The sequence below is a fragment of the Martes martes genome, assembly GCF_963455335.1.
Source record: "Martes martes genome assembly, chromosome: 1".
NCBI lineage: Eukaryota > Metazoa > Chordata > Mammalia > Carnivora > Mustelidae > Martes > Martes martes.
In genome coordinates, this window is record NC_137888.1 from 146,137,650 (window position 1) to 146,164,120 (window position 26,471).

General features: G+C 49.2%; 2 protein-coding genes across 2 annotated transcripts; one reads left to right on the plus strand and one right to left on the minus strand.

The window, feature by feature from the left end:
• The first annotated feature begins 8,009 nt into the window (after positions 1-8,009).
• Positions 8,010-11,311, plus strand: CYP8B1 (cytochrome P450 family 8 subfamily B member 1). Its single transcript, XM_080828527.1, has one exon. It carries the CDS (start codon positions 8,153-8,155, stop codon positions 9,656-9,658), a length of 1,506 nt encoding a protein of 501 aa, XP_080684653.1. The 5' UTR covers positions 8,010-8,152; the 3' UTR covers positions 9,659-11,311.
• Positions 11,312-15,464: 4,153 nt separating this feature from the next.
• On the minus strand, positions 15,465-17,163 carry ACKR2 (atypical chemokine receptor 2). Its single transcript, XM_080802632.1, has one exon. It carries the CDS (start codon positions 16,736-16,738, stop codon positions 15,584-15,586), a length of 1,155 nt encoding a protein of 384 aa, XP_080658758.1. The 5' UTR covers positions 16,739-17,163; the 3' UTR covers positions 15,465-15,583.
• Positions 17,164-26,471: the final 9,308 nt, after the last annotated feature.

Genomic DNA, 26,471 nt, shown 5'->3' on the forward strand with positions numbered 1-26,471 from the left:
TGAGAATGAACGTAAGGTGATGCTGCGATCCGTTAAAGGCTAGGGGGCAAAGTTCAGCTCATGGAAGTTGGCCCACAATTTCTGACCGCTGATTCTAAGCCAGAGGAGAGTTGATGATACTGAGTACTTGCTGTGGTTGCCGCAGGCAACCAGAGAGGACTTCCTGGAAGCAGAGTGTGAACATTTCCAGCTCCCCACAAAGGGGAGCTCCACGAGACAAAGGGAACTCACTAGAGAGGGCATGTGGAAATCTGAGGAAACAAAGTCCCTATTTGTGGGTCACTTAGAAAGTTAAAGAGTAACCTGGGGGTTATCAGAATGGCTTGAATTGAGTCTAAACCTCACATTATTTCAGCAATGGCTTTAGAGTCAATGGCACAGCTTTCTCCTTCTTGGGCCTGCTGGCAGGGACCTGGCCTGACACCTCCCAGGAGGTCCCGAGAAAATGGTCAACTCCCCCCCACTGAAGCCAGGACAGTGGTAAGAGAAAGTCCCCACTACACTCTGAACCTACATCCTCATCATGAAATAAAGCAATTGGTTTGAATCCTTATCAACTCCAACATTTCATATTTGCAAGATTCCCCATCTGCCCTTGCTGGAGAAGTGTGCAAGCCAGCGGGGCCAGCAGTAGGGCTCCAGGCCCCAGGCTCAGGGACTGAAGTTTGAACCTCTGCTTGAAGGGTTGCCAGTCTGGGAGGCTGTTAGGGCCAATTTAATGTTAAAACCTGTTTAACCATTAGGGCCTGCTTAGCCAGAGCGACTCCATATTACCTAGGTAACCATATTGTTGTTTACATCCACGGACTTCATTCCGGGAATAAACGCCCCCGTAGTTCCTGGTATGGTTCTGGTATCGATTCCGGGAGTATATGCCTTAACAATAGAAGCCACGTACCTTGGGTCTGTGGTTATGCCCTATAAAACCAGCCTGTGAGATCGGGAGGGGGTCGCTCTCCTTGGAGGCGGCCCTGGCCGGTCAGTCTAACTTCTAATGCTTGGCATAGAATAAGGCTTTGCATAACTTTCACTTTGTCTGAGTCTCGTTCCTTTGATAACGGACCCCAACATTCTGGGGGCTCGTCTGTGATTAAAGGACGAGAACTGAGTCAGCATCAGAATTTCTGGGAAAAGCTTCCGGAGGTAAGATCTCGAGATTTTATCCTGCAGGATCTGATCTGTCTGTCTGGTTGCAGAGCTCCAGGGTGTAGCCCACTGGGGAGAAGCTGGATGCAGCATTGCTCCCCAGGGCTGGAATGGATGCGGGGACGCCCCATCCCTCCACTGGGAGATTGCCAGAGGGTTCGAATCCCCCTAGGCAGTCAGGGGACCGAGAAAATCCCCACCAGCAGCAGGTTGTATTTTTGAGTTGGGATTATATCTTGCACATCCTTAGACCTGATATCTGGTTGAGGAAGGGCTGCTGGGTCTGGTCTGCGGTTGTCTTTGTCTTGTCTTTTTGTTGTCTGTTGTGTTGTTTGTTGTGTTGGGAGAAATGGGGCAAGCAGAGAGTAAGGGACCTATGACACCCCTAAGTCTTGTTCTCCAGCATTTCAAGGATTTTCAAAGTAAAACCACCCAATTGGGTGACAAGGTTTACCCAGAAAACTCTCTAAAACTGGGAATCCTTTCTCTGCCTTCTGGCAGCACTTCCCCTTCTGTTTCTGCAGCAACTTGGGTGTGGCCTGCATAACTGGCCTCTAGACCATCCTCGGTGCTTCCCGCATCACGGCTGCTTCCCTCTTCACTGTCAAGGAGCAAGAAGAGCAGCCCCTGGACCTAACACCCCCCCACTCCAGATCTTCCCACCCTTGTCTCAGGTAAATATTAAAAGTGGAGTGGGTCCAGGTGAAACGTAAATCAGTATTTGAACTAAGTTAAGTTTGTTGGTTTAATTAAGATAGGCATGTCTTTAAAGTTACAGCAGTAAATGTGAAACTTCAATCAAAGTTCACTGAAGGTCAAATAAGCTCATGCTGTTTGTTAAAAATCTGTTAGCAAAGAAATAACTGAACTGATGGTTAATTGTCTGTCTCAAAGTTTTAATGGGTAATTGTTAAAGTAACTTTCAAAGTCTTTGGTAACCTGAAACTTCAAAGTTTTGGTTGGATGACAAATGGAATTAAATTTGTTGGACATCTAGGTCTTAACCCAATTAAGTCTTAAAGCATTGAGTACTTGATGTAGGTTTGTGCTTTTGACTTCTTACTGCAAAGAAACTAAGAATATTTAAATCTGTTGGTAAACATGTTTTGTGCTTAACTGATTCATAAATTTGCCATCTACAGAATTCTGTTGTAACTGTTCACAATTGGTTAATACTTAACCATCACTAGAAACTGAAATGTTTCTAAGAATAGAAAATTCTGCTAACTGTAACTAAGACTGATGGAAGTAAGGGAGATAACCCTATATGTAAAAAAGTAGGAGATACATAAGAAAGATAAGGAATGGGAATACATTTTGTTAAAGAAAAAGTAATTTTGTCCTAAATGAGATGGTTGTTTGAAAGGAAATGGCTTGGGACAAAACCTGGATACAAAAGAAAGTTGTAAAAGGTTTGTGAAGGGAAATTTTCAGAAAAAAAAAAAATTTAAGTATGGTCAGGATGGACTACCAAAAGAAAAACGCCATAAGGTTTTTATTAAAAGTTTTAATGTCGTCTGAAAAAACAGAGGAAAGGCAGTTGACTGATAGTAAGTTTTAAAAAACTGTACACGCAAAAAAGAGGGCCTAAGAAAGTAAATAGTTTTGTCTTAAAGTAAAAAAATATCTGGTTGCACCAGAACATGGAAGGAGATAATAAAAACTAAACTTGAGGGTATATAGTAAGTCGTAGAAGGCTCGGGGAAAGTGACTTTTATTTGCCTTGGTGTATAGGTTTGAAAGGAAACAATGAAATATGTTAAAAATTTGACCATATTAGATCAGTTTTGATGGATTTATTCACAAGAAGAGAAAAAAAGACTAATAAATCTTTTCCTGTAAAATGTTTCTGTTCAAATGAGGCATAATATTTAAGGAAGGAAGACTAAAGTCCTATGTAATGGCAAATCTATATTGGTGATCCATTCAAGTAAATGTTAAAATCAGAGGGCAGTAAATCTTGCCTTTGCCAGTCAGTCAGCCCCAGATATAAGGAAGAAACTTCAGAAAATTGAAGGATTTGAAGGGAATAATCTGACTGAGTTAGTGGGAATAGCAGAAAAGGTGTTTAACAACAGGGATACACAAGAAGATGAAAAATAGACTACAAAATAGTTAAAGTTTTGACATTACATGAGGCGGGAAGGAGACAGGAAAAAAAAAAAGGTCAGTGGGAAAAAAAAAGGCAGGTGGGAGATGGTCAATGAGGAAAAAAAAAAAAAACAAAAACCCTAAACACAGAGAAAGCAGGTGGGAAGGCTTAGATTCAGATCAGTGTGCTTACTGCAAGGAAAAAGGACACTGGGCCGGAGAGTGCCCTAAGAAGAAAACGGCAATGCTGGCCACCAAAGACTGAAGGGGCCATGGTTCAGAGCCCCTCCCTGAACCTCAGGTTAAAATTGAGGTGGAGGGGAAATCAATTGATTTTTTGGTGGACACGGGAGCCCAATTTTCATCATTACTAAAGCCTATGGGAAAACTATCTGGAGAGGAAGTCTAGGTACAAGGGACAAATAGCACAGAAAGATAGAAATGGACAACAGAAAGGACTTTAAATTTGGCCTCGGGAGTAGTCAAACATCAATTCTTGGTCCTCCCGAATGCCCCGTATGATCTGATGGGAAGAGATCTCCTCCACAAACTATGGGCTGGCATTCAGTTCTCAGAAGGAGACATGACTGTGACTTTGGGACAACTCACTGTGCAGATGCTTGTGGCAGCAGTAGGTGAACATCTCCTTTATGAGCCAGTCTCAAAACCAGAGGAGATAAGGGAGGGAAGCCTTCTCCAAACCCTACAGGTCGAATTTCCCGAAGTCTGGGCAGAAGGGAGACCTCCTGGCCTGGCTAAGGGACAACCTCCAGTAGTGGTACAGTTAAAAGCAACAGCTACGGCCGTTCAAGTCCGGCAGTACTCCCTCCCCTGGGAAGCAAAGAAAGGGATCAGAAAACAAATTAACCGCCTCTGAGGAGACGGGATCCTAGTTCCTTCCAAGTCTCCATGGAACACACCTTTACTGCCCGTCAAAAAGGCTGAAACTGGGGAGTACCAACCCGTTCAGGACTTGCGGGAAGTTAACAAATGAGTTGAAGACATCCACCCGACGGTGCCCAACCCCTATACCTTACTCTCCCTCCTAGGCCCCAAAAGAACTGTGTATACCGTCTTAGAACTCAAGGACGCATTTTTCTGCATACTTTTGGCAAGGGAGTCTCAACCCCTCTTTGCTTTTGAGTGGTCTGACCCACAGGAAGGGTTCCAGGGCCAGCTCACCTGGACAAGACTTCCCCAAGGATTCAAAAATTCACCCACCATCTTCAATGAAACTCTACACGAGTATTTGTGTGAGTACAGAATCACCAACCCAGGAGTCACTCTGTTACAATATGTTGATGACTTGCTAATAGCCGCTGAGGACTATGAGTCATGCTTTCGTGGGGTGGGGTGGAGGGACGACACAAAAACTCTCTTACAAACTCTGCAGGAAAAAAACGTATCGGGTGTCAACAAAGAAAGCACAGCTTTGTCAGAGCCACGCCACTTATTTAGGCTTTGATCTCCACAAGGGAGTGCGTTCACTGTCTGAGTCCAGGAAACAGGTGATCACCCAATACCCTGCCCCACCACACCCCAACAAGTGAGGGAGTTTCTTGGGACAGTGGGCTACTGCAGACTGTGGATACCGCAGTTCACGGAGATTGCCCAACCCCTCTACGAACTGATTAAGGGAGGACTCACTATGGTAGAGTGGATAGCTGAGGCAGAAGGAGCATTTTGAAAATTACAAACAGCCTTACTGAGTGCCCCAGCACTGGCCATCCCAGATGTTACTAAGCCCTTCCACTTGTATGTAGATGAAAAGGCAGGGGTGGCCAAAGGGGTTTTGACTCAGACTCTGGGGTCTTAGCAAAGGCCAGTAGCCTATCTTAGCAAAAATAAATAAATAAATAAATAAATAAATAAATAACTAGATCCAGTAGCGGCTGGGTTCCCCCATTTCCTCCACATAATTGCTGCCATGGCCCTCCTGGTGAAGGATGCAAGTAAATTAACTTTGGGTCAAAATCTCATCTTGACCACTACTCACGCTATCAAAGGCCTCCTCCGGACCCCACCAGACCGATGGATGACAAATGCCCGAGTGACAGGGTATCAAGCCCTCCTCCTCAATGAACTGAAAGTGATTTTCAGGCCCCGGGCAGTGCTAAATCCAGCCACGCTGCTGCCAGAAAAGCTAGCTGACCACCCACAGGACTTCGGGGAGGTCCTAACCCAGATCACAGCAATAAGGCCTGACTTCAGAGACACTCCCCTCCCGATGCGGAGATGACTCTGTTCACAGATGGGAGTAGCTACATGGCCGATGGAAAGAGGTATGCGGGGGCTGCGGTGGTTTCTCCTGAACATCAGCTCTGGAAGGCGGCCCTGCCACATGGAAACTTGGCGCAAAAAGTGGAGCTGATTGCACTCACCAAGGCACTGCAGATGGCCAAGGGTTAAACTGCCAACATCTATAGGTTCAGCAGGTACAGCAGGTAGCCTTTGCTACTCTCCATATACATGGGGCTACTTATAAAGAAAGGGCCTATTAACAGCAGAAGGAAAAGAAATTAAAAACAGAAAAACAATATTGGCTCTCCTGCAGGCTATTTGGGACCGGAAAGAGGTGGCCATTATGCATTGCCCAGGGCACCAAAAGGGGAATAATCTGGTTTCAAAAGGAAACCAATAAGCAGATGGAACAGCAAATACACTCCCGGCTCCAGCACTACCAGAAAAACCAGATTATTCAGAGGAAGGTTTAAAATATTTACAAAAATGGACTAAATTAGACTATGAAGGGGATTAGGCTAAGACTAGGACAGGAAAGTTAATTCTTCCTTGAAGACTAGGAAAAAAAAAATTAGTAAGCCAAATACATGAGGGCACTCATTTAGGGACACGCAAGCTTAAGGAGCTCGTGGGTAAACAGTTCCAGGTTTCTAAATTAGGGCGTATGGCTCAGGATGTGGCTGATAGATGTGCTCAATGTCAGGCAGTAAATGCGGGAGAAACTAGGATGGGAAGAGGAAAAAGAGAAAGAGGAAGGGAACCAGGAATTTATTGGGAAGTAGATTTTACAGAGATGAGACAGGGAAAGTACGGACACAAGTACCTGTTAGTTTTTGTGGATACCTTTTCAGGCTGGGTAGAGGCTTTTTCCGCCAAACACGAAATGGCAGGAATGGTAGCCAAAAAACTACTAGAAGAAATAATTCCTAGGTTTGGGTTGCCTCTCGCAATCGGGTCAGACAACGGCCCTGCATTTGTGAGTTCAGTCTCACAGGCACTGGCCAAGGCCATGGGCACTAATTGGAAACTACACTGTGCCCACCGGCCCCAGAGCTCCGGACAAGTAGAGAGAATGAACCGGACTCTTAAAGAGACCTTAACAAAGTTAATTCTGGAGACTGGCGGTGGGTGGGTGGATCTTCCCTTTGCCCTCCTTAGGGCGCGATGTACACCCTACTTAAACAAGGTTACACCATTTAAAATATTGTTTGGGCGACCCCCTCCACTCTGCCCATGGCTATAAGAGGTTGCCCTAGCAGAAATGACCGATCAGTCTGTACTCCAGTCACTTCAGGCATTACAGTCTGTCTTAAAAAGAGCCCACACAGGGATCCGAGCTGCCTACACTGAGACAGGGACAGAGGTAGAACCGCATCCTTACCAACCCGGAGACTTGGTTCGGATGCACCGTCACCGAGTGGAAAACTTGGAGCCCCACTGGAAGGGACCATTCATGGTCATCCTGACCACCCCCACGGCAGTAAAAGTAGAAGGCATCAGGGCTTGGATTCACTTGTGTCATGTCAAACGAGCCGAAAACAAGGACACCCCCCAGAAATGGGAGCCACTGCCGGTGGACCCCACTAACTGTGGACTAAAACTAAGACTCAAAAGGGTTTCATAACTTGGTCACTTTTAACCCTGTTCCCACTCAGCAGCAGCCAGGGGACACCTCATCGGCCTAAAACAGCCCAAGAGAAAATCAGAAAAACAGTAGATGAAACAATACTCAAGGTTAACAACACCTCAGGTCAGCCTGTTTTCACCCTCAAGAACTGGCTGAAGAGTCAAAGAATTGACTAATCTCCAAAGAAAAGGGGGGAATGTTAGGTCCAATTTAATATTAAAACCTGTTTAACCATTAGGGCCTGCTTAGCCAGAGCAAGTCCACATTGCCTAGGTAGCCATATTGTTGTTTACATCCACGGACTTCATTCCGGGAATAAACGCCCCCGTAGTTCCTGGTATGGTTCCGGTATCGATTCCGGGAGTAAATGCCTTAACAATAGAAGCCACATACCTTGGGTCTGTGGTTATGCCCTATAAAACCAGTCTGTGAGATCGGGAGGGGGTCGCTCTCTTTGGAGGTGGCCCTGGCCGGTCAGTCTAACTTCTAATGCTTGGCATAGAATAAGGCTTTTCATAACCTTCACTTTGTCTGAGTCTCGTTCCTTTGATAATGGACCCCAACAGAGGCTCTATGGATCGTTTAAAGATAAGGAAGGGAGAGATATGAAACTTAATAAGTGCTTGGTGCATTTCTGCTGAATGACCTAATAAATTAACGAATAAATAAATGCATGAGAAAATAAAGGTATGAATGGTCAGTAAATCATGGGGGTAGGGTGGGATCCAAGAAAGCTTTGTAGACATCATGCTGGAGCTGAGTCTGAAAAGATCAGAGCAAAGCCTAAAGCTGGTAAGGGGACTGTGACCATAACCAGAGACTTCTTTCTGAGCTTCCTTCTGTTCCCACCCCCTCCTCCCACCAGGTTGCAGCAAGTGCTAAATCGAAGAGAACACTTTGATCCCAGGGTTATTTAATATAACTTACAGCTACAGGGCAAGGTCCAGGCAGACAGACCTTTTCATCCCTAACTTGTCACAGCCTCTTAAAAGCTCTCTGACACACAGAGAACAGTGTGTCCAGAGCTTAACCTGGAAGGGCACAGGCATGGTGCTCTGGGGTTTGGTGCTCGGAGCCCTGCTGGTGTTCACCGTGGGGTTCCTGTGTCTGCTGGGGCCGCCCCGGCAACGCAGGCCCCAGGAGCCCCCTCTGGATAAAGGCCCTATACCCTGGCTGGGCCATGCCATGGCTTTCCGGAAGAATATGTTTGAATTCCTGAAGCACATGTGGGCCAAGCATGGAGATGTGTTCACAGTGCAGCTAGGCGGCCAGTACTTTACCTTTGTCATGGACCCCCTCTCCTTTGGCCCCATCCTCAAGGATGCACAGAGAAAACTAGACTTTGTGGAGTATGCGGAAAAACTGGTGCTAAAGGTATTTGGGTACCGGTCGGCGCAAGGAGACTACCGGATGATACACTCAGCCAGCACCAAATACCTCATGGGGGACGGCTTGGCAGAGCTCAACAAAACCATGCTGCACGGGCTGTCCCTGGTCATGCTGGGGCCCATGGGCCAGAGTCCAGATGCTAGTTGCTGGCGTGAAGACGGCCTCTTCCACTTCTGCTACAACATCTTGTTCAAGGCTGGCTACCTGAGCTTATTCGGCTATACAAATGACCAGGAGCAGGACCTGCGACAGGCCGAGGAGTTGTTTGTCCAGTTCCGCAAGTTTGACCTCTTGTTCCCCAGGTTTGTTTATTCCTTGCTGGGGCCCCGGGAGTGGCTAGAAGTGGGCCAGCTCCAGCGTCTCTTCTACAAGGCACTGTCCGTGCAGCACAACTTGGAAAAGAATGACATCAGCAGCTGGATATCCTACATGCTTCAGTATCTGAGGGAGCAGGGAGTAGCCCCAGCCATGCAGGACAAGTTCAACTTCATGATGCTCTGGGCCTCCCAGGGGAACACGGGTCCGATCTCTTTCTGGGCACTCTTGTTCCTGCTAAAGCACCCAGAAGCCATGCAGGCTGTGAAGGAGGAGGCCACCCAAGTCCTGGGGGAGGCCAAGCTGAAGGCCAGGCAGTCCTTCGACTTTGACGTCAGCATCCTGCACCGCACTCCAGTGCTGGACAGCGTGATGGAGGAGACGCTGCGTCTGGGGGCTGCGCCCACCCTCCTGAGGGTGGTACACGGTGACCACGTCCTGAAGATGGCCAACGGACAGGAGTACCAGCTCCGAAGTGGAGACACCGTGGCCCTTTTCCCCTATCTTTCAGTGCACATGGATCCTGACATCCACCCGGAGCCCACTGCCTTCAAGTATGATCGCTTCCTCGACTCCAATGGTAGCCGCAAAGTGGACTTCTACAAGGCCGGCAAGAAGATCCACCACTATACCATGCCTTGGGGCTCAGGTGTCTCCATCTGCCCTGGAAGGTTCTTGGCCATCAATGAGATGAAGCTCTTTGTCCTGCTCATGGTCATGTACTTTGATATGGAGCTCGTGGACCCTGACACACCTGTGCCACCTGTGGACCCCCGCCGCTGGGGCTTTGGCACCATGCAGCCCAGCCACGAGGTGCGCTTCCGTTACCGCCTGCGACCTATCGACTGAGCCCTGGCAAAGTGGCTGTGAGCCTGGCCTCCAGACCTCCCTTGGGATCTCCACCTCCTCCAGCCCTTCTGAAGCACCCCCCTTCCCTCGGGTTCTGTGGGATCTCCTACCTCTGTCCGGGTGGCCTTCCTTAGCTCTCTGGCTTTTCTCTAGCTACTTGATAGGCTTATCTATATCTCTTGAAATCACCGTCTCTCAGAGTGGGTTCTGCAGACCCCCCCTCTCATACAAAGTCCACAGGAAGGGGAACTATCTAGGGGAAACTTAGTTTTGGAAAGAATGCCTACCTTGACAAGTCCCGTGGTACAGAAACGGGTTATCGTGAGCCATGCAAACCCCTTGCAAATGCTACCCTCCACCCTTCCACCTCACTGTATTATTTCCCTCAATGCCTATTCCACATCCTGTGGAATTCAGGTTTGTCCAGAGCAACACAAGGCAAGCCATGTGTGTAATTTTTAATTTCCTAGTTGACACATTTTTAAAAAAGCAAAAAGAAACAGGTGAAGTTCATGTTTATGATATATTTAACTTAGCCCAATATATCCAAAATATTAGCATTTTAATATGTCATCAATATAAGAATATTAGTGAAATATTTTTACATTTCTTTTTCTTGTGTTGCCTTCAAAATCTGGCATGTACTTTTTCTCCTTGCAACATGTCTCATGTCAGACCAGCCACATTCTAAGTGCTCAACAGCCATGTGTGGCTAGTGGCTCCTGAATTGGATAGAGCAGGTCTGGAGACATGTTGCCTTTTAGATGGGAGTTATTCAAGGGGTCCCCATTCCGTGGGGACCCTCCACACCCCTACCACACCCCCACCCCAGGGTGATCCTAGTCTCTCCTCTGGTTTCCTCAACCATTGCTGAGCTTGGAGCCCTCTCTGACTTCCAGACCCTCATCCTCTCCACTGGGGTCCCACAGACCCTCTGACTCAGTTTGGCTCACGTAGAACTCAGCATCTGTCCCCCACCTCTGCCCTGAACCATGTCCTTTTCTGGATTTCCCTGTCTGTCTCTCCTCAAGACATCACCACCCATCTATCCCCCCAAGACAGATACAGAGATGACATCCTCTCCTCCCCAGCTCTCACCCACAGTCAGGCTCCAGTTCTGTCAGTTCAAGCCCTTGCAGTGTCTCTGAAACTGTCCCCTTTTCCCCACCCCCACTGCCCTGTGATAGCTCAACACTCTGCATCTCTCCACACCAGGCCTGCCTGGCCCTCTCTTCACCCTGCCCTTTCTCCAAACCTTTCACGTCTGATTGTCATTCTCTCACTTTTCTGGCTCCTCCACACACCTAACATTTAAGCTTTGCCACAGTTGGTCCCCAAATTTTCAATCCAGCACAATTCAACATTGCCAACTCTCTCTAGTGGAATGGTCTGTAGAGTTGCTTGCTTTAATGGCCAACCATTAGCTACGGGTGGAAATCTTCCTGGATCTCCCCCCTCCCATCCTCTGGCCAGAAATGAACTCCATCCCCTGAGGCTCCCCTAGCACAGTTTACATCACAGCACATCTGTTATGTGCCTTCAATTTCTGTGTCCTGCTCCCTCCCCCAGACTGGAGCTCATAGGGCTTGGTGTCTTATTACTTCATCTCTGATCCCCAATTCCCCAAATGGAGATTAAATGATAGAAAATCGACTCCATCTCAGCTACTTTACTTCATGTCCTCGAATCATTTCCTTCCCCTCCCTGGCCTCACTCAGCTTTCTGGCACAAGAAATGGTGACAATCCCATCACCAGGTATGCTTACTAGGGCTGGGAGAGGGTGAGAGTGTGTTGCTGGCTGCCAGAGCTGAGCTGCCCCGGACAGGAGGGGCAGATGCTGTGGGGACTGGCCAAGGGTCCTGCAGAAGGGGAGCCAGGCAGCATAGAACCCCCGTGAGGATGCCCAGTGGGGCTTCTCTCTTACTCATCTATCCCACATCTATGACTGATCTCTTCCTTTTTTTTTTTTTTTTTTTTTTTTTTGAGGCTGGCTGTTCTGTCCAGAGTTTTGCCACGATAACAGGCTGTTAGAGCAACTCAGGTAGGGCCTGGGGCTGGAGTTAGGAGTCTGTCCCCATTAGCTATGCGACTCTGGGCCAGAGTCTGCCCTTCTCTGGGTCTAGCTGCCCCAAAATGATGATGTCTGCCTGGAGCTAACAGAGCTCAAGCCAGTCAAGAGGAATATTCAGGAAGAATATTCCCTCCTATTCTGCAAGGGGCTAGGAGCACAAGAAAAAATGACATGGGGAACGCAGGAGAAGGTGAAGGGGACTGAGAGACTGGGAGCCACGACGGGGAGATTACCAACGAGGCTCTCCTGGCTCTCCACACAGCCAGGCCCTGTGCCGGATCAGGGCAAAGACGCAGAGCCTTCACACACTCCTGGGCCCTGTCCAGACCTAGGTGCTGCATCCCCTCATTTTCCCCACACCCAGAGAAATCTGGACCAGGGACCTGACCTGAGGGCCCAAGTCCATTGAGTCAAGAGGTCTCAACTGAAAGTGACTCCTTTTAGATCTCCCAGGAACTTCATGTTTGAGGGTATGCCTGGGACCAAGGGAATCCTCCATGGGTCAGGTTGAGATGAATACAAGTGTACCATCCCACAGTCATGGATATCCACCATAACAACAGCCTCCCAGGAAACAGTGAGCACCCAGAATTAGAGTGTGTGCACAGAGCCCAATGCCTACCCAAGGACAAGGGAGGGCCCCATGGGAACTGTAGTCCTATGTGCTTTGCATGAGGGCTGGACACACTCTCTACAAAGATGACCCTTCCTTCCCTACCAGGGGCCTTGAGGCAGTAGGAAGACTGAGACCCCCAGGGATACATTTAGTCACTACCTATTCTGACACAACAGGCCTGACCCCCCAATCCTCATTTCTGTACCAGTTTCTTCTCCCTCAAAGAATAGCCCACAATGTGTATTCTATGACGATAGCTTATAACAGAACGAGATCTGGGGTGACATGCCAGTGGCAGATTTGCAGGCATCTGGGAGAGAAAAGAGGTTTTTGTGTTGGTTTGGCTTGGTTGTTTCCACCACCACCCCCATAGGTAATAACTGCTGTAAACCCTCACACCTTCACAGAGCAAGGTGGGCAGCCTTGCTCCCAGGCAGAGCCATGCCTGTCCTTCCCGGGTCAGCCAGGGGAAAAGTCCGTCTTGCATTGGAATCTGAGGGCCAAGAGAATCCTGGGAGCCTTCCTTCCCAGGAAAGAGCAGCAACCAACATCCAACATCCAGGCTGGGAAGTAAGGTCAGGATGAAGGGGGCTCTGTCCTGGCCTGGGCTGCGAGAGCCCACCTCCAATTCCCTCCCTGACCAGTGCCCTCTGTGTGTAGTCAGAGCCCTCAACATGGTCAGCAGCAGTCAATGGTAAGGAAGACAGTGAGAGGGATCAACGTGTCACCTGTGGCCAGCCCTTCTCCTTCTCCTTGGGCACAGGCTTCAGGGCCCTTTTTATACACCTGCTATTTGCAGAGAGCACATACCCACACCTACACAGCTAGAGGAAGACACACAGGAACACACAGAAAACCCATGGGCACAAACCCAGACCCATGCAGACACAGTGACATGTTCATGTCGGACCCACATACACAGCCATATGTACTATGCACAGCCCACACGGCAACACACACACACACACACACACACACCAGTGCTGGGGACAAGCCCTGTCAGGCGCTGGCATACCTTGTCCCATTCCATCTGTGCATCATGGATACAATGTCGGAGACTCTGGGTCGCTAGACCCTGTCAGTACAGTCAGGCTGCTCTGTGGGCAGGCCTGAGGTCCCCCCTGGGGCAGATTTCAGGAGCTCTTAAGTAGAACCGCATCCCCCACATCCTCAAACAAGTCAGCACCTTCAGAGCCAGAGCTCCGTTTCCTAGGGCACCATGGGAGCTCAGAGTTCTTTGTGACAGTGGGAATCTGGGGCCTTGGGACAGAGAACTAAAGGCACAAGAGTTGAGTGAGATGGAGGACGGGAAAAGCAAAGCGTATAAAACCAACAGAGTCAACTCTGGCAACAACCAGGGACAGCCCTGCTCATGACACATGGGCCGTGACTAGAGTATCCGAAGCTCAGGGGGAAAGAAGAAAGAACGGCAGAATACTAACCACCTGGTCCATTCTCTATCCATCCATTCATTTTAAAAATGCTCAATGAACCTCTGTTACGTTCTGAGCACTGGCTTAAGCACAGGGGACGCCGATTTAATACGTGGCAAAGTCCCTGATCTCCTGGAGCTTCCATATAACCAGCCCTATGTTCTCTTGTCCTCCAGTCTATCCGTCTGTAAGTTTCCTTCCATGCATTACTGCCTGCCAGGCTCTGTGCTGGATTTTCAGGACAGACACAGCCGGATGTGGACAGGTTGTACTGTGGGCCAGTACAAAACCTCTCCCTGGGGAGAGGTTTTCAGTGGCCAGGACAGATGCTAACCACTGGAGACAGGAAGAGGGAAGCACCCAGGCAGGGCAGATCAGCCAGGAATCGGACCGCAAGTGACAAAACAGCCCCACGTGAAGGAATATATTGGTTCGTGTAACTGTCAGGTCCAGGACCGGGATGAGCTTCAGCCATGCCTGGATTCTGGGGCTTCCACACTGCCCTCGGGGTCTGCGCACTCACTGGACTATCACCTCACCCTCTGAAGTTGGAGTTGATGAAGGAGAACCCCCACACACACACACCACACATCCTCTTGGCTTCAATCTCAGGCCTCTGTTCTAGCATGTTCTAGTTGCTGCATTTCACAAGCTCTATCTGGGTCCTGTGCCCATCCTAAATGAATCACCGTGCCAGGGAAAGGTAAGGCTGGAAATGGACCAAGTCCTGTGCTCTACATGAATGCCACCCAAAGCACAAGGCAGAGGGAAAAACAAGTGGTTTCCCAGAGCAAGCAGAATTCCATTACAGAACAAGGATGAGAGGACAGCTGGCTGAAAAATGACCCCTGTTGCACAAGAGAGTGGGCAAGCATAAAACAGGGAGGTGGAAATGTGTAAGAAACAAGGGGTGGGGCACCCAGGTGGCTCATTGGGTTAAGCCTCTGTCTTTGGCTCACGTCATGATCTCAGAGTCCTGGGATAAAGCCCCACATCCGGCTCTCTGCTCAGCAGGGAGCCTGCTTCCTCCTCTCTCTCTGCCTGCTGCTCTGCCTACTTGTGATTTCTCTCTGCAAATAAATAAATAGAATCTTAAAAAAAAAAAAAAGAAAAGAAAAGAAACAAGGGGTGCCTGGTGTCCAGGAAATGAGAAGTAATGAAGGAGTATAAGGTCAAGCTGGTAAATGGGATTCTTCTTGTGAAAGCTCCAGTCTTGAAGCTGGACAAAGACTTTAGACTTGCTTGTGCAGGCCCTAGGGACCCCCGAAGGCTCCAGGGAGGGAACATGGGAAGCAGAGGGAGGGTGATCCTCCTGGATTATTGGGAACACGTGTTCACTCTGCCTCCCACCTGCCAACTCTCACGTTCCAGGGAAGTCCCCCAGGCCCCCGTAGTGGAACCCTTCCCACCCCTCCTGCTTGCCGGACCCTTGGAGCCACCATCAACACTGTGACATTAAACAATATTGCAGCAGTACTTCCCCAGCTGAGCTCCAGGGAAGGGAGCCAACTGGTGGGTGGCAAGCCTGGGACTCCTTTGAGAAAGACTGGAGTGATGGCTGCTGGTGAGGTGATCATTCTGGCCTGTGGGTGCAGATCAGATGACGGGAGAGCATGATTACAAGAAGCACAGCAGTCGGTTGGGAAGCTACTCTAGCAATTCGTGCACCAGAGTCTGGTTTCATGGACAACCACAGGGTGTGGCAACATGGTCCCTGAAGCCTCTGGAAGGAGGGCTTTGGGTGGATGCCCAACAGAGCTAGGTCCCATCCACTCTTGCCAGACTGTGGTATGATCACTCAGGCTTAATTTTCCCCCATATCACTCTTGCTACAGGAAAGCTCAGCCTGCCCCTCCCCGAGGTCATTCATGCCGGTCATTTCTTCTTGGGCGGTGAGCCTGCTACTCTCAGAGCAGCTGGACAGTGGGGCCTGTGCTGGGCCAGGTGCCTGGTGACGCCTGAGCACAGTGGCGAGGAAAGCTTTCAGGTACTGGCGGAAGTGGCGGCTGGAGAAAGCGTAGAGAATGGGGGTGAAGCAGCAGTGAAGGAAGGCGATGCTCTCGGTCACCTGCAGAGCATAGTCTAGCTGCTTGGCAACCTCGCATTCCCCAAAGATTTGCAGGTCCAGCAGTGAGTGCAGAAACAAGGTGAGGTTGTACGGGAACCACAGCACAAAGAAGGCCACCACCAGCGCTGTGACGATCCTTAGAGCCCGGCCCTGGCCCGGGGGCCTCAGCCTGACCAGGACGCAGCCAATGCGGGAGTAGAAGAAGATCATGACAAGGAGCGGAAGGAGAAACCCCAGGAGGTTCTGCTGGAAACGGAGAAAGAGCTTCCAGATGGTCGCATGACCCCCAAAATCTGCATAGCAGTTCCACACACCCGTGGGGTTTTCATGTGTCTGCACAAAGACCATGTCAGGGACAGAGACGGCCAGGGCCACAGCCCATACCGTGGCAGCCAGGAGCAGGCTTTTGGCCCGGGTTCTCAGCCTGTGGTGGGGCTGAGCATGGACGATCTCCAGGTACTTGTCCAGACTCATGCAGCTAATGAAGAAGATGCCACTGTAGAAGTTGATGGTGTAGAGGGTGCTCACCATCTTGCACAAGAAACTCCCAAAGACCCAATGCCAGGCCACGGAAATGCCCCAGAAAGGCAGTGTCACCACAAACAGGAGGTTGGAGATGGCCAGGTTCAGCAGATAGACCTCAGTCATCCGCCTGCGAGGTATATACCGAAGCAAGACCACTAGAAGAAGGAGGTTCCCGCCCAAACCCAGCACAAAGATCAGGCTGTAGAAGATTGGCAGGAAGATCTTGCCAAAGGCCAGCACCTCGTCCTTCCTGCAGAGCATGAAAGCCACCTGGTCCAGGTAGTACTCATAGTCATAGAAGGAGCTGCTGTTCTCAGAACTTGTGACCTCAGTGGTGGGTGGCAGAGGGGAGGTGGTGGAGGCCATGTTGGGAGGACACGCCCAGTTCTGGAGCTCTGTGGGCCAGAGTACAGTGGGAGAGAAAGAAGATGAAACCAGGCATTCTTTACCGTTCTCCAAACCCACTTTTGCTATTGCTCTGGGAGGCCCTGCACACTCTTCACATCGACATCAGTACCTGTAAGCTAGCGAGGAAGAGCACAAGTGTGGGGAGGCTGAGACTACCACTTAGAGCTATGTCACCCTAGGTGCGTGGCTTAACCTCAGGTGTTTCCATAGGACTCCCTTCTTTCATTATGGCTTCTCTTCTTTATTTTCTCTTTCATCGTTTGAAAGAATTGATAATGTCTCTCAGATTTTTCTTTATTATTTAGGGGATACCAGGTCACCTGTGTATTATCTCTCCATACTCTTCCTCATGTATGCCTTATAATTATTCTTCTTTGTGTGCCTTATTTAAAAAAAAAAGATTTTGTTTATTTACTTTGACAGAGAGAGAGGTCACAAGTGGGCAGAGAGAGACGGGGGGAAGCAGGCTCCCTGCCGAGCAGAGAGCCCAATGTGGGGCTCGATCCCAGGACCCTGACTGAGATCATGACCTGAGCTGAAGGCAGAGGCTTAACCCACTGAGCCACCCAGGCGCCCCCTTATGTTGGTTTTTTTTTTTTTAACAAGCACTTCTCTTCAGTGGCTTATTTTATGCATAAATATCTAGTGTGTCCACTCTGACTTTCAATTTTCTTGACATCTATCACCTAAGGATTTCCCTTATTTTTGTTATTTTTAAAACACTTTATTTAAAAATATTTAGTTTTATATCAATATTTTATTTACAAATATTTAATATTTTAAAAAGAAAAACATTTTATCCAGTATATGTAGTTTTGAAGCAGAAAGGCAAGATCCATCCTCCTGAGCGACTCAGAACCTACTAAACTTTCCATACCCCCATTCTTCCATATTTAAAATGATACTACTAATAACAGTACCTGCTTCGTGGGGTTCTTGTGAAGCTTAAATGTGATCATTCATGTAGAGCACTTCACACTCTAGGAAAGGAGTGCCCAGAACAGAGTAGGCACTCATTGAATGTTAGCTTAAATTATTGCCTTGTTGAGAACTGAGTCCATCATCTTCCCACCAGTGTCTTCTCCTCTCTTGCATCTCTCTAACTGAATGGCACCACCAACAACTCAGTCACCTAGGACTGCAACGTGGGAGACACCTCGGATTCCTTCTTCACCCCCCACCCCACCACCACCTGAGAATCTCTACCTCCTTACTTACTGCCATTTGAATATGTCCAACATTTCTAAGTCCCATAAAAATGCATACAAGATACTCGTTTAATAGAATTAAAACAAATGAAACAAAAATACTTTGAAGGAGTTCAGAGAGATGAAAGGGAAAGCAGGGAACTGATAGGCACAGCGCTCAAGATGGGGGCTGCCTGGGTAGAAGCCGGAGGCATGGGAGGAGGGCAGGTCACTGTCTATGGTCAAGTTAGTTCCCTCTGGGGCAGTGGTTTCCCAGGTTTTAATTGTTTTATTAAAAATGATTTTTAAGGGCACCTGGGTGACTCAGTGGTTTAAGCTGTCTGCCTTTGGCTCAGGTCATGATCCCAGGTCCTGGGATTGAGCCCCCAGTCAGGCTCCCTGCTCAGCGGGGAGTCTGCTTCTCCCTCTCCCTCTTCCCCTTCTCCTGTTCATTCTCTCTCCCTCTCTCTCTCTCTCTCAAATAATTCAATAAAATCTTTAAAAAATAAAATAAAATAAATGATTTTTAAGAGAGAGCCTCACATGTGCCAGTGATAAGAATCTGTGATGATTCCCATTCTGTGTTCCAGGAGACAGACTTCATGTTCAACACGTTAGATTGTTTGCCAATGAAGAAGAGGGTTTTGGAGGAGAGAGTAGGAGATAAAAAAGCGGCATTCAAGGAAGCAATCATGCATGGCCTCTGGAGTAGGGCCTATAGGCTAGGGATTACGGTTCATAAACCAAGAAATACAAATCAAGCCCACTTTGCACTTCTGTGCTTTATTTGTTATTCTTTTATTCAAGAGAGATTGAACTTTTTAATATGTTCAATGCCTTTTTGTATGTCTTCTGTGAAGAGTTCTTTGTTTTAATGGATGGGATTCTCATTTTATAAGAGGTTTTTTGGTAGGGATTTAGCTTCTTACTTATACATTGCAAACATTTGCCCCAATCCTTCCTGGTAGAAGTTTTGCCTCTTTTCCCCCGCAGGAAGAACTCTGAAAGAATTGTTGACTCAGGGCCTCAGCTGACCCAGCCTATATCCATGACACCTGGACTTCACAGCTGATGGAAATATACTATGTTGCCGAGACAGAATGTCTCCCAGGGAAACCCCTGAGTCTTCCTGCTCAGTGAACCTCTGCACCACCCTTGGGCTCCTATCAAATGGCATCTGCCAAATGGGGAAAATCACACACATGCCCAGGTCTGCCTAGAAGTTCAGCCTGGGTAGCTTTATCTAGGGCTGGGCTCTGGACTGGCCTCAGGAAATTTGCCTTGTGCCTTCCTTTCCTGTTCCTCCATTTCCCTCCTGTGCATCTGGGGTCTCCTGTCCCTGATCCCCTCCTTTTCCTAGGCAGCAGTAAGGGCCATGGCTGGTGTTGGAGTCCATGAGCTACTGGGGTTGGGAGGAGTGAGTGTTCTTCTGCACTTGGGCCTGATTAGGGATTATTAATTAAAAGTTGTCACTAACTAAACACCAGCTCTTCTGGTCCAGCCAGAATTACTGACGTTGATCCTGACCTGGTTTCTCAAAGTCCCCTCTTTAACAAACAACCAAGTCTGATGATTGCTTTGATCAAAGCCAGAAGTCAGGGTCAGCAGGCTCCAGGCAGGCCAAGATCACCTTTACAAGGTTCCTTCCCCTTGGAACACTGTTCCCTTCCCTCTCGTGGCCTCTGGCCTCCTGATATTTCACTCTGGGAATCTTTCCAGGTTGCCTTGAACTCTGAGACCATGAACCCCATGCCCCAGATTGCCCTTCAGGTCCCTGTCAACTCACACCTACCTGTTCCTCTGGATTCACTGGGGTTTTTGTTTTTTGTGTTCACTCTTCTTTATGCCTGAATTCATTTGGTTTATCCAGCAATACCTTGAGAGGAATAAAGGAGGGTGTCAGTTATATACATGCTGGTGGGAATTAGCAGTATGAAGTTCTGTCGTGTAACCTTTGGGGAAATCTAGGGAATCATATGGAGACGGAGGATTTAAAGAGGAGGGAAAACAAAGGTGAGGCGAGCAGAGCTTCCCCAACAATGACGCCAAGGGCACAAAGGCAAACTACAGCTTGTCTCTGGAGCAGTAACATCACGGTCTTTGTGACTCCCTGAGGCTGACAGCCTGGGCTGGCTCCAGCTTTGACTCAGCAAGAATCTCTGGCCGGAGAGTAATGTCCCCCCCTGAGGATCTAGGGCTTGCTTCCCTGGGCCTCTCAGAGAAGTCGCAGTTGAGGCAACAAGAGAGAGGATATTGCTATGTCCATCTAGGCAAGAAGGCAATGATGTTAGTTGAGCTCCCTCTAAGAGCTGAACACCCGGAGGCAATTTTCTCCTTTAATCCTCACCATAGCTCTGAGAAGCAATACTACTGTGATTCCCATGTTCTAGATGAGGAAACTGAGGCTTGGAATGGGTGCAGTCCCATTGCCCCAAGCTTCAGATCAGCAAATCGGGGACCCAGGATTGGATGGCCCCAACAATATAAGGTAGAACTGGTGACCCTTTCCCTCTAGCTCCCTTTTTCAGTATGGCCAAACCTGAAGTTGAAGGATGGGCCTCTGGTAGCAGGATTTCTGACCTTAGTAACCAGTGGCAGAAAATATCCAAAGTCGTTAATATGCTGGAACAGCTCCCATAGGCTTGCGAGAGCCAGTTATGCAACATCTGGGAGGCATCCAACAAACGATCGTAGAATTAACCAATTCCGCATTTGGGGATTTTAAATTGGTAGCTTGAAATTGATCATGGTGGGGCTATTTATACCGTTGCAAATGCTACAAATTGGAGCTTCCTCTCCTTCTTGCATGTGCCCCCACCACCACCTCCATCCCTGAGAGCTGGTTATTAAACCTTTACTGGAATACCCCTGATCAAGACCCCATGAAGCTTGTCCTATCCCTGTCCATTTCCCTCTGTCCCTGTCTGTGTCTCCATCACCTTTTCTCCTCTACCCGCCACATCCGTCCTGTAGCTGCCCTCCTCTCTAGCCAAGGACCCTTGGGACAGAGTCACATGTAGGTGGCCCGTGGCACGGTCGTACTGAACATGCTGCCCCCAGTGCAGCTGTGACTAGTGAACAAATAAACAAGCTCAAATGTTGCCCCAAAAAGCGACACCAGCTTTCAAAATGTAAAACCAAGAATAACATCTGAGATCACTCCTAGTGAACAAAAATTATGCTGGCCTCCTTACAATTTAGAAATCATATCCTTTAAAATGCAACCCCAATTCTCCCTTCCCAGAATTCTCCCTACCCAGGCTGCTAGCCTGGTGTAACTCCTGCCCTGAGGCCCAGCACTCGCAGAAGGCCACTCTTCAGCCTTGGTGCCTGTCTCCTTGAGTGGTGTCACATTGTGAGAATGGCTTGTCTCCTCTGCGAGGCAGGGGTTGGAACTCACTAGCACAGGGCTGGCATCTGAGAGGCGTTCAGCAAGTGACCGTGGACTTAATCAGTACTGTCACCTTTCTTCATCCCTTCTTCCCACCACATTTTCGCCTTGCTTGGCTTTTCGCCTTCCCCCCAACTGGTGCCCTGGACACAGCAGAGCCAAGACCCTTCTTGTGTGGGGCATTTCCCCAGCCTGGGCCAGCCCTGCCACAGCGGCCTTGGAAACCCCTAGCCGTGGAGCACGTCTGGCCCACTGCTCTCCTTGAGCCACGTTCAAGTGCTGTCTCCAGCTGGCACAGCCTCCCTGGACCAATGTCACAGGATGTGCCCTCTGACCACCCCCAGCTTCCTCCCTCAGGAGGCTCCCCTAACTGCTCTGGGAGGACTGGGGTGGAGATGGAGTCCAAGGCCAGGACTCCACCCTGGCCCAGCTTGGAATGGACTCCCTCTGCCTATTAATCTGGTTTTACCATTCTGCATTTCTGGCCTAGCTGTGGCTGGAAAAATTGAAGCAAGGAGTTAGGAAGTGATGCCCTCTCCAACCACGGAAAGTGCTCTGGCCTTGGGACATACATAGAGGAATACTTGCCTTTGGGTGAACTGGTCACAGCTGGGGATCGTTCTATTTTCTTCCCCCTGGGTTTGAGAAAACACCAGATGTTAAACCTTACTGCCTATGTGACACTTTCAACAACAGTAATAAACACCCACCACTTCCATAGCACTTGTGCTGGGCCAGGCTCTGTTCTCAGAACTCCATTCATTTCTTCCTGGAGGCAGGTGCTATTGTCATCTCCATTTTACATATGAGGAAAGTTAGTCACAGAGAGGCTTAGGGACTTGCCCGAGGCCACACAGCTACTAAGTCACAGAGCTGGGCATTGAAAGTAGGCTGAGTCTGGGCTTGCTCATTAAAAGACAAGGGTGCAAGGGGCACCTGGGTGGCTCAGTGGGTTAAAGCCTCTGTTTTCGGCTCAGGTCATGATCTCAGAGTCCTGGCATCATCGAGCCCCGCATCGGGCTCCTTGCCCAGCAGGGAGCCTGCTTCTCCCCCTCTCTCTGCCTGCCTCTCTGCCTACTTGTGATCTCTCTCTCTCTCTCTCTGTCAAATAAATAAATAAAATCTTCAAAAAAAAAAAAAAAAGACAAGGGTGAAGGATGGGGACTAGAGATGAAGTGACCGATCAGGCTGCTACTGTTGCTTGGGGGTGCCTGAATGGAAGAGGCTGGGGGGCTGATGGTATGTGAGTGAAAAACAGGGAAAGGAAATGCCAGCCATACAAGGCGGACCCGAAGAAAGAAGTTTAGTGTCTCAGGAATGGCGCACTGGGAGAGAACTCATGAACTCAGTTGGGTCTCTGCTTCACTGCTTGGTTTGGAAGGCCCTTGGGCTTGAACTTAGGGCCCTGCCAGCCCTAACACAAAGTCAAGGCTTCCATCCTGGAGCCCTTGACTTGCACAAGCCTATCTTCTGGCCCATAAAATAAAGAGTACACACAGAAAAGAATGTTGTGAGGAGTAAATGGCATGCAATCACTGTAACACCATAGAGCTAACACCATAGAGCCCTGACGGCGTTCCGGGTGCTGAGACAAGGAGCTTTACTTGTGTTGACTTATTCAATCCTCACATTTACCTTACAGAAGTTATAGAAGTTCAATACTATTATCAGCCCCCTTTTATAGCCGACAACACTGAAGCACAGGGAGGTTAGGGAACTGGCCCAAGATCACACAGCAAGTGAGTAGTAGATTCAGGAATTGAAACCCAGATTTTTAAAAAAGATTTTATCTATTTATTTATTTATTTTGAGAGAGAGAGAGAGAGAGAGAGAGCATGGGGAGAGGGGCAGAAGGCAGAAGGAGAGGGACAAAATCTCAAGCAGACTCCACGCTGAGCGTGGAGCCCAGCACGTGGTTTGGCTGGATCTCACAACCCTGAAATTATGACCTGAGAACCAAGAGTCGGACACTTAACCAACTGAGCCACCCAGGCGCCTCTCCCAGAGTCCACGCTCTTCAACACTAAGTCATACTGCCTCTCAAAGAAAGTCCCCCTCTGCCAAGCTTACTGTGTATTAATGTACTCACTTCACCCAACAACCTTGTGAGACAAGCACTATTATTATTCTCATTTTACAAATGAGGAACTGAGGCTCAGAGAAGGGGACTAACTTGCCCAAGGACACTCGGCAGGTGTGCTACAGGGTCAGAAATGAAGTCCCTGCAGCACCTTCAGGGCCAGAGCCCTGGACCACACACTGGGAGCTCCACTGCTGGGAGCCCTGATCTCAGACTCATGGGAGGCACAGCTGCCCTCTTCATGGTCCACTTTGGGAAGCCTTGCATTTGGATTCATTGTGATGTATAAGACACAGTGGAAACAATAGTAACTGGGTCCCGACATTTACACAGGGCTCCTTACCTCTCCAGACTCTTAAGCCTGCTCCTTGCAAGTCGTCCTGGGTCCCTTGTTAGAGGCAGCAGGTGTCACCTCCCTGGTTTCTCAGGAAGCCCAGAACCACACTACAAGTCAGGCACAGCTGACCTGAGTCCTGAATTGCGGAGCCCTGGACCATGGCACGATCTCCCTCTCTCTCTCTTTACTTTTTTAGCATGTATTTGTCCTGAATACCGAAGTAACATATGTGCAATGTAAAATGCGGAAATATAAGAGAAAAAAATAGAAAAGAGGCTGACTGCTTCCAGGAATAATCTTTGGGAATGTTTTGGTGTATCTTGTCTGTTTTCATGTCCGGAGCTCTGTCCACTGCACTACACCTCTCTGGGTTTGTGGAATCACAGAGCCTGGCTGGAAGAGAATGCCTTTGTCCAGTCCCCTGCAGGGCGTAAGTGCTTTTGAAGTTTACTCCTGCTCCCTGGGAGATGCGAGGCCCGCCTGCTCCCCATGCTCCCTGGGACCCCACATTACTCAATGTTTCCTGGCTCTTATCAGGGACTGGGGATGTTTGTGACATTGATAAAATCACAAGCCAACCCCTCCTTCCAAAGCTTATTTCAGTTAATAAAAACGAAGTGGTTTTAGAGCCCAATGCTTGAAGGAGCTGCTGCTGGAGAAGAAGGTATAATTTTCATGTCTTTCCTGAATCACTTTTGTTTTTTTCTCCTTTGTCTCTCTCATTGTTGCCTGAAATCTTACCACTAGGGCTCTCTGCGTTTATATTTCAGCATGATGCTTGGTTCAGAATGAAACAGTCACCACCTCCACTACCCGCAGGGAGGGTGGGACACTCAGCATGGTGCGGCACGGAAGAATAAACAGAATAGATGAGTCCACTTCTTAACGGCTGAGTTACCCTGGGCAAATTATTTAACCTCTCTGAGCCTTACCTAGCAAATGTCTCCTTCCTGGAGTGTTTATAATAATCAAATGAGTGTCTGGCACCTAACTATTGGTTCCCTTCCAGGCCCCAAAATAACCCTTGGCTCAGCCCGGGATGGATAAGAGGAAATCTTGAGACTGTCTGGGGCAGAAGAAGGGGGTCTAAGGAGAGAGTGCAGACATATGCAAAAGAAGACCGCAGAGCTGGGGAACCTCAGCCCTGGGAGGGGGAGCTTTAAAGACCATCCCTGTCTGTCTCCATGGGGAACCTGAGGCCCAGGGAGGAAAGGGAATGCCTGAGGTACTCAGTTGTCTGATACCAACTCTCGGGGACTTCCAGAATCCACTAAAGCAGATTCTCAGAGCTGGAGTCAAGGGGAAAGGGGTCGGCAGACTGCCTCACTCCACAGCTGCTGAGGCAATTGCTCCAAGAGTTGCCCTAGAGAGAATGTTCTACCTGACCCATTCGCACTTCCCTCTCCCCACACCTGTGGCCACTCTCTAAGCCCCTGAACCCAGTCTCCCTCTCCGCAGCCCTCCGGGTAGGGCCCACCCCAATCCCACCATGGCCACAACCTACCAGAGCCAGACCCACTTGCCTGGGGGTGTCCAACCTCACCCAGGAGGAGAGCAGCAGCGCCTGGGTCCTGCTTCCTCAGAGAAGTGCAGAGAGAGTATGAGTCCTCCCCCTCTGGGATCAGCCCTGCACACATCCTGCTTTTAAGGCGGGGACAGAGCATCCCTTTGCGCCTGCCACAGCCTATTTCCCTCCCTGGAAAGGAGTCAAGCCCAAAGGACCGCCCCTCATTAAGGAGCAACTCCCCCCACCCCAAGACAATCTAATGACTTTAGAAAATATTCCTCCCCAACCACACCTCTCTGGACCAGTTCCCGGGCTGCTGCACCAAGGAGATGAACAGCTCCAGGCCAGACCTTCAGGTCTTTGCTAGGCAGCTTTTCCCAACTCCATCCAGCTGCATTGATTTCAGACACCTCTCCGGCACGATCGGACTACCTCCTCCCCCACATCTCCTCCGGCCAAAATTCCCACCAAGCAGACCCGTGTCTGCCTCCCCAGAGAGTCAGGAACATTCTCATCTCCTAGACTTTCCAAACCATCTTCCCTCCTCCCCCACCCTTCTCCCTCTAGGACTCACATCACAGCATGTATCTCTGCCTGTTTATTTGTCTGCTCTCCTCCTGGGTCAAGAACTCCCAGGGCAAGGACCATACTTGACCAACCAACCTGACACTAGGGCCAGGCAAGAGCAGAAACTCATTGAATATGTGTGCGTGTGTGACATTCTGCCTGCCATATGCATGCCAGTATGAGGGTAACTCTCTGCCAGGACAGCACCTGTGGTCTGGGGGCAACATCTCAGCCACCTCCACCTCCACCCCCACGGCCAGCCTGATACACAGCAAGAGCTTGGTCCTGCTGTCCATACCTGAATTAAGCAGTAACAGAATAATGCCTGGTGGTCACAGGTACTGGCATTGGAGTCACACAGTGCCAGACTTGAATCTGGCGCTCTGTGTACCTATGTGTGATCTAGAGATGGTGGGTTCACCTCTCTGTGCCTTGGTATTCAGATCTGCACTGGGGATGGAGACCCTGTCTTCTTCAGACCGTCATGATGAGAACTAAATTGTCCCCAGAGAGATGGGCATGGACCTGGGGTCCACAGGCCACATAGCATGGAGGTCAAACTGTGATGGGTTTTCACCCCAATAGAGGGGAGCAAAGGACCTTCCAAGTGAGTGGGTCTCCA